Below are 8742 nucleotides of genomic sequence, written 5' to 3' on the forward strand. Positions count from 1 at the left end.
GCGCTTTACTAACACGGCGGCCCAGCCTGGCGGGGAAGGAAATAGCTGCCAGACGCCCGGAAGTGGAGGTCTCCATGGAGACTGTTCCGACGCGTTGCTATGGCTCTATGGCGGGGCGTAGCCGCCCAAGATGGAGCAGATCCCGGAGGAGGAGAGGTCCGGGGGGCCAGGGCCTGAAACCGGATCGGAGACCGGGCCTCAGCCGGAGTCCGGCTCCGAGCAGGGGCCCGAAGAATCCGAGTCCCAGCCTGGCCCGGCCTGCCTCGCCTGGAGCCCCCTGGAGGTGGCTGAGTGGGTTCGGCAGCTGGGCTTCCCTCAGTACGAGGTGAGGGGCAGGGGCAAGGAGGGCGGGGCCGGGAGCTAGCGGGGCGCTGCGCTGCGCGGCCAGCTGGGGGCTCGGAGAGGGGCGAGCTCGGACTGTTACTAACCCCACTCGCGGTGCCATCGCTTGGCGCTACCGGGCTGCGCAACCGCGGGCCCTCGCTGGAGAGAAATTCCCGCTTCCCTTGCTCGGCCTGGCAGCGCCCCTGAAGCTGGTATCAAGAGCACCCAGGATCTCTGCGTTCTTGGGAAACTCAGGGCAAGTTTCCAGCCCTGGTGGTGACGGAGAAGAGCTGGGAAGAGTAAAGCCAGCGTCCCCCAAAGGCTCAGAACCCAGAAGGGGGGGGGGAGCCATTATTTTTAAAGATCTCATTGCTTTTACGCCAGTCTCGTGATTGGGCAGCGGGGAGGCTGACAAATGTTGGTTTTTGAATGCTTGGGGTTGGCAGTACTGCTCACTGCTGTCTAGTGTTTCCATCTGATTTTCCTGCCAGGAGTGCTTTACAACTAACTGCATCACTGGCCGCAAACTCATCCACGTTAACTGCTCAAACCTGCCACAGATGGGCATAACGGACTTTGACCACATGAAGGTGAGTGCCACACACAGAGATGCCTTCCTCCATTAGGAGTGTAATTTCCCATCCCCTCTCCAAGTGTTCATGTTTGTTCTCTGCCTGCATCAAGATGTAACACTGCTCCAGCTCTGTTAATGATAATAGGAGGCTCTATATACTCATGCTCAATAGGACAACTAGAATCTGCCCAAGACCTGATGTTTGGATGGATGTGGTACACAGAATGCAACAATATTTTTCTCACAAGGACTGGGCACACTGTTTTGGCTGCAGTAAGAATCTTCCCGAAGCTTTATGTAAAACTCAAGATGAACCCTGACCCCAAACCTTTTATGAAGTTCAGAAAAGTTGTATTTTAAAAGAAAAATTATTTCCATGCCTTTATGCCCATCTGGTTTCCATCTAGGACCTGAGGCAGAAGGGCCACAAAGGAGAAAGAAAGCCTGCTGCGGCAGTACTTCCTGTATGTGCACAAGTAGGAAACAACAGAAATCTTGCCCAAACACTTGTTTGTTTGACAATTACAACCCAGCTTTGGAGACATAGTGATTCTTCACTGCATTGCACCAGTTTTGTGTGGTGTAATTCTTCTGAAGTCAATGGAAGTTCACTAATGTAAAAGTGGTGTAAGAGTGGAGAAGCAGGGTCAGGAAGTTTGGATCTGTACCTGCATTTCTGGGTGTTCAGTCAAACCTCCAGTGTTTTGCCCACTTATGTCCTACCACTTAATAAAGAGATGTGTATATGGGGGGGAAATGATCTACAAAATCCCATTTTTTAAAATCAACAAACTAGTCTTCACTAATTAAAACTGTACAAAAATCCCCATCTAAAGGATCCCAAAATCAGCTAATAAGGAAGGACCAGAAGGAATTTTTACTTGCTGCATTGTGGATGGACAGAGGCTTCCCCTTATGCAGCCTCACATGAAATGTTCCATGGTTCAAGGTAGGGTCCATATAGCTCCCAAATGGTCAGAGCCTTTCTAGAGGGTTCTGAGCTTATATGGAGTGCGTAGGCACGGCCCAACGGTAGGAATGTGTACTGATAATACTCAAAAGAGAACTTTGAGAGCTTTGAATGGAAGGCATCAGAGAACTGCAAATTGATGTTAAAGATTTTCAGCCTCCCTAATGAGATACTGTTTGTGACAAATACTATAGAAACTGACAGAAGCATGGAATATTCAAACACTACTGTATTAATGTTATATGTATCTTCATGGGCTTGCTAGTGATTGTATTCCTGGCTAAATGGGTCAGACAAGGAATGCTTCCTGCAGGAACTAAAATCTCTGGCCAGGGAGGGGATGAAATTAATTCTACTCCCCAATACCGGAACAAGTCTTTTGAAGTTTCACAGTCTCCTCACTGTGCCCTCCTCCCCCCAATAACACAGATTGGTTTGACCTGGTTCAAAAGGCCTAAAACAACAAAGGACTTGAAACTGTATAAAATATAAACTCTGGCCTAAAGAGAGGATCACTCACATGCTATCCAAGAATTGACAGGCATGTTGACTGTGCCCAAGAGTGACAGGTTCTGCTGTGGACCTGGAGTGGAAGTGGAAGGTAGATGACCACTTGCTAAGCCAGGCATGCATATAAACTGCTTGTTGTTGACTTTTTCTGAAACACTTTTTTTCTGAATAAATGGTACATTGTTTTATGAAAGCTGGCTGGTCACTGAATAACCCTGTCATTGCTGCTGAGAGAGCAGAACTGAACTGAAGTAAGACCGACTGAGATGATCATAATGAATTGCAGGAGTCTGCAGCCTAAGACCCCCATCTGGAGGGAGCAAATCATGGGATTTCACCCCAAGAAAGGTGATTCCTAAGACCTATGCGGAGCGCCTCTGAGGAGGCCACAAGGGGTCCAGATGTGCAGTTAACTCAGAAACTCTGATACTACTATCCCCATTTCACAACTTTGAAATAGGGTTGTGAGAGAGGGAAGAAGTTGCCCGGAGTCATGTAGCAAGTCTGAGGTATCCTGTCTCTATCTTGTACTTTAACCATCAGGCTCTTCTTTCCTCACTTTCAGTCCATGGCTGAGAAACTAGTATTGACTTAAATAATAACATTCAAGTGCTCCAGCAGGAGAAATGCAGTAAAAAGTTAACCTGGTAAAACATTAGCTATAATTGAATGTGACTATGTTTTCTGTATGCCCAACCAAAATACATTACCTAAACCAGCAGAGCCTTTAACAAAATAAGTTTTTTTAAGACACACATAGAATCATAGGACTGGAAGGGACCTCAAGTGGTCATCTAGTCCAGTCCCCTGCACTCATGGCAGGACTAAGTATTATCTAGACCATCCCTACAGGTGTTTCTCTAACCTGCTTTTAAAAATCCCCAATGATGGAGATTCCACAATCTCCCTGGACAGTTTATTTCAGTACTTAACTACCCTGACAGTAGGAAGTTTTTCCTAATGTCCAACCTAAACCCCCCTTGCTGCAATTTAAGCCCACTGCTTCTTGTCCTAGCCTCAGAGGTTAAGGAGATTAATTTGTCTCCCTCCTCCTTGTAACAACCTTTTATGTATTTGAGAACTGTTATCATACCCTTCTAAGTCTTCTCTTCTCCAGACTAAACACAGCCAATAGGTCCCTCATAGGTCATGTTTTCTAGATCTTTAATCATTTTTGTTGCTCTTCTCTGGACTTTCTTCAGTGTGTCCACATCTTTCCTGAAATGTGGCACCCAGTACCGTACACAATACTCCAGTTGAGGCCTAATCAGTGCGGAGTAGAGCAGAAGAATTACTTCTTGTGGCTTTCTTATAACACTCCTGCTAATACAGCCCAGAATGATGTTTGCTTTTTTTGCAACAGTGTTACAATGTTGATTCATATTTAGCTTGTGATCCACTAGGACCCCCAGATCCCTTTCTGCAGTACTCCTTCCTAGGCACTCATTTCCGATTTTGTACGTGTGCAACTGATTGTTCCTTCCTAAGTGAAGTACTTTGCATTTGTCCTTATTGAATTTAATCCTATTTATTTCAGACCATTTCTCCAGTTTGTCCAGGTCATTTTGAATTGTAATCCTATCCCCTAAAGTACTTGCAATCCCTCCCAGCTTGGTATCATCCGCAAACTATATAAGTGTACCCTCTATGCTATTATCTAAATCATTGATGAAGATATTGAATAGAACTGGACCCAGAACTGATCCTTGCAGGACCCCACTTTATATGCCCCTCTAGCTTGACTATGAGCCACTGATTACTCTCTGGGAAGGGTTTTCCAACCAGTTATGCACCCACCTTATTGCATCTCTGTCAAGGCTGGATCCCCACTTTGAACTTTAGGGTACAAATGTAGGGGCCTGCATGAAAACTTCTAAGCTTAACTACCAGCTTAGCTCTGGTTCTGCTGCCACCATTTCAATTTTTCCCTCCCTGGGAAGCCTTGAAAAGCCTTCACCAATTCCCTGGTGAATACAGATCCAAACCCCTTGGATTTTAAAACAAGGAGAAATTAACCATTCCCCCTCCTTCCTCTCACCAACTCCTGGTGAATACAGTTCCAACCCCCCTGGGATCTACAACAGGGAGAAATTAACCATCCCCCCTCCTTCCTCCCACCAACTCCTGGTGAATCAAGATCCAAACCCCTTGGATCTTAAAACAAGGAAAAATCAATCAGGTTCTTAAAAAGAAGGCTTTTAATTAAAGAAAAAGGTAAAAATCATCTCTGTAAAATTAGTATGGAAATTAACCTTACAGGGTAATCAAACTTAAAGAGCTCAGAGGACTCCCCTCTAGTCTTAGGTTCAAAGTACAGCAAACAAAGATAAACACTCTAGTAAAAGGTACATTTACAAGTTGAGAAAACAAAGGAAAACTAACACGCCTTGCCTGGCTATTTACTTACAAGTTTGAAATAGGAGAGACTTGTTTAGAAAGATGTGGAGAACCTGGATTGATGTCTGGTCCCTCTCAGTCCCGAGAACGAACACACTCCCAAACAAAGAACACAAACAAAAGCCTCCCGCCCCCAAGATTTGAAAGTATCTTGTCCCCTTATTGGTCCTTTAGGTCAGATGCCAGCCAGGTTACCTGAGCTTCTTAACCCTTTACAGGGAAAAGGATTTTGGAGTCTCTGGCCAGGAGGGATTTTATAGTACTGTACACAGGACAGCTGTTACCCTTCCCTTTATAGTTATGACAATCTCCATCTAGGTTGTATTTCCCTAGTTTGTTTATGAGAAGGTCATGTGAGACACTATCAAAACCCTTACTTAAGTCAAGATATACCACATCTACCACTTCCCCCTATTCACAAGGGTTGTGAACTGTCAAAGAAGGCTATTAGGTTGGTTTGACATGATTTGTTCTTGACAATTCCATGCTGACTGTCATTTGCCACCTTATTATCTTCTCGGGGTTTGCAACTTGATTGCTAAATCACCCCATTCCCATTACTTACATAAAGCTGAGCCCCTAGCTGTCTTCCTTTTCAGGGGTCTTAACTGAGCTTTTTATATAATCAAGTGAATAGAAAAAAGGACAGCGAGCCTGGATCTTGTGAGTTCTGGCTCTGCCACTGACTCTGTGTAACCTTGAACAAGTTTCTTAACCCAGATTTTTCAAAAGTGGGTATTTAAACATAGACATTTAATTCCATATTGTTAGGCACATAAGTGACCTGGGTTCCATATATGCGCATTGTGTGCTGCAGCTGTTTAAATCATTCAGCACCTCTGAAAATCATGTAACTGATTTAGATGCCTAACTTTAAACACCCGAGTTTGAAAATTTGGGCAACAACCTCTCTTTACATCAGTTACCCACCCATAAAATGGGTAAAATCCTTTCCCAATCTCATAGGGAGGCTGTGGGGATTGTTTGAAAAGGACTTTAAATCCATTAGGCATGATTCTTATTCTTTGACTGCATGTGTACATTGCCTTCTTTGTCACATAAAAAGCGGACTAGCTGCATCCTCATGAACTTCAAATGGGCCATAGGCTGCTTTTGCAGAGCCATAACAATTTTGTTTCATATCTTCATTATCCACGGTTGCCTCCATCACAGGGCATGAGCTGGAAATTCAAACAGTTTGCAGCTCACAAGCAACAAGAGATAAAATCTTTATGCACCATGGAAGGAATTTGAACATTGTGTTCTTTAGGCTATAAAGCACCAAGCATTTGGGCCAATCTTAACTCTTGACTGGCTGAACAGTTCTAACCCTTTAGTTCTACAAAAAGAACAGGAGTACTTGTGGCACCTTAGAGACTAACAAATTTATTAGAGCAAAATGAACTTGGGGTAATATTTTTAAAAGCACCTACGTGAGTTAGGAACCTGTGTCCCACAGATAGAGAGTGGAATGCAGGCGTTTTTGAGAACCCCACCCTTGGCCATTATCTTCCTGCTTTCCTTTGTTATTACTGAAGACACACAGATTCAGCTCTTAGCTATACTGTTACAAATTGAAAATCACGCCACTGAGTACAAAGGAGCGATGCTGGTATAGCCAAGAGCAGAATCTGACCCACGTAGGTTTTTCACTGAGTCTCCTCTCTGAACCTAACCCAGTTTCTGATTGATGCTGCAGTGAGGCTATAATCCTGTGTATATGACACTCAGACACCACAGCAAGCCTGTATGTAACCAAAACCCGGCTACTTGCTAGAAGTGATTATGAGAGCACCAGTTGAACTGTAGAACCTTACTGTTCAAGCCTTTTACAGTTTACAAGAAGTGGAATGTTAGTGGTGAAGTCCTGTTGAAGGGATTGCATTAGGGCTGGGGGTTTGCTGGAGTTTCTCCAGGTTGCTGCTGGTTTTGTTCTAGTTGTATTGTTATTTTAAATCATATCAAAGGTACCCAGAGTACCAGGTAGAAGACCCTAACAGCCTCCCACTTGAAACTGCACGATGGGATGTGGTTTAGCAAATAGTAAAACTCATTAGAAACATGAAAGGTGAATTGATCAAGGTTTTAAAAGACAAGATTTATATTCTGAAAAGTGACTATATTAAAAATTATAGTCAGGCTCCTCCCACTGATGGTTCCAGATCCAGCTAGCTCAGGTTACAAGTCAGATAATTTTTCTAGTGAGCAGTGCCACTGCTGATCCATCTGGGCCTTTCTGCCTCTTGTATTCTCATCAGTAATAAAATTTCTGCAGACACAATTTAGCAGACAGTGTTGATGATGCTGTAGTAGGCAGAGAAGAAAGAATCCCGCTCACTCACCCATAGCTGTGTTTGCTCTGCAAGCGCTAATAGTAGTAAAAAAAAAAAAAAAAAAATCTGTTTGTGGCAAAAAAGGCAGCAGCTCTGACTCTAACACACAGTAAATCCCTGGAGTAATCAGAATGTGCTGTTTTTACATAATCTCTTTTCTAACCATAACTGCACATTGGACTCATCTTGCCAGATCACTCTCCAGCTCCTACATTATGGAAAGGAAAACATTCTGAAACGAGAAACGGCAGAAGTTCTTTTCTGTGCAGCTCTACACTACAGAGCTCTATCAGTGTAGCCACCACACTAAGAATAGGCTCCCTTATGTTTCCTCTTGCATTTCAGGAGATTTCATGGCATGTGCGAGAGCTGCTGGGGATTGAGGAGCCTCTCTGGAGCAGAAGCATTGCCCTCCCTTACAGGGACAACCTGGGCTTGTTTCTAGAACACAAAGCCCCAACTGGTGCAAAAGCTGATGCCCTCACCTTCTCTCAGTTTGTCCAAGAAGCAGGATTAGAGCCATATGCTACAATTCCACCTTTGTAAAAAGCCCAGACTGCTGTGAAAGCAGACACCCTCACCTTCTTTGTTCAAGAAGCTACAATTCCATCCTCTCCAGATTAAAGAAAGGCACATCGATACTGTGATTTGTTTAGTGCTGACAATATGCTCAGCCATGCACAGTCCCTCCCTTGAACACGCTTGCCATTTAAACTTCTACTCCTAAAGAAGCCCCTCTGGGATATTGCCAGGTGCTGAACTCATTAGTTCAGTTACATTATCCTAAAGGTTCCCTTTTTCCCCATTGCAGGAGCTCTGTGAGGCTCAGTCATGTCTAAATACCTATCAACTGCTGCTACTTCACATGTTATCACCTAGACCATAGATAAATCTTAATCACCTTTCACTGAAACCCGCTTTCCTCAAGCTCAGGTGATAGATTATACGGCTTTTCCCCAAACTCTAGTCTTTGCCATTACAGATCCAGCTGACCTCATTCACTGCTCCCACACACAGAAATAAGTTTAAAGAGTTAAGTGATGTATATAATAATTTCCTTATGATATAGTGCCTTGTGTTGTAAAGGATCTCAAGATGCTCTACAAACTATATAATGCGGGAATCCCTTTCCTCATGGAGAGAAGTATCATCCAATCTTTTACATGGTTAGGATTTTGGTTTTACATCTCATCCTACACTTTCAGGTCTCATCAACACTTTCAGCAGCAAGGCATCTCCTGGCACTATGATTAAGTGGTGGTTCAATCCTGACTGAAAGGAAAAAATGCTTCCTACTGAATCATCACTACCATTTTCTGCAGCAGCAGCAGCAGGGATTTCCTTGATCCCCAGTCCAAATAGCGAACAGGTACAATCCTCTTTAGTGTGTGAGATCTTATTAGTTCAAAACCCAATGTGGTGGGACTGCAGCCACTGTAAGGCTGCTCTCCTGCTTACCTGTCAAAAATGCTACAGAAAGTGAATGTGCCCAACACTCTGAATTGAGGTCTTAGGACAAAATGCCATTTTAATAAGTGAGCTTGGATTGAAATAAAGCAGTTATCTGGCAGAGTGCTAACTTCCCAGGCAAGCAGGTTTAATAGAAAACCAAAACAAACAAAAGCATGCACTGA

The 8742-nt window shown here is 43.9% G+C and overlaps 1 protein-coding gene across 3 annotated transcripts; it reads left to right on the forward strand.

The window, feature by feature from the left end:
- The first annotated feature begins 130 nt into the window (after positions 1-130).
- On the forward strand, positions 131-8742 carry SAMD15 (sterile alpha motif domain containing 15). 3 transcript variants are annotated; one of them, XM_054025315.1, is made up of 3 exons: positions 131-325; positions 816-914; positions 7454-8742. In XM_054025315.1, the coding sequence occupies exons 1-3, from the start codon at positions 131-133 to the stop codon at positions 7652-7654; spliced, it is 495 nt and encodes a 164-aa protein (XP_053881290.1). In that variant the 3' UTR covers positions 7655-8742. The 3 variants fall into 3 exon arrangements, with proteins under 3 accessions (XP_053881290.1, XP_053881291.1, XP_053881289.1); XM_054025316.1 differs by lacking the exon at positions 7454-8742 and adding an exon at positions 1071-2565; XM_054025314.1 differs by lacking the exon at positions 7454-8742 and adding an exon at positions 1306-2565.

This window comes from Malaclemys terrapin, chromosome 4 (genome assembly GCF_027887155.1).
Source record: "Malaclemys terrapin pileata isolate rMalTer1 chromosome 4, rMalTer1.hap1, whole genome shotgun sequence".
Classification (NCBI taxonomy): domain Eukaryota; kingdom Metazoa; phylum Chordata; order Testudines; family Emydidae; genus Malaclemys; species Malaclemys terrapin.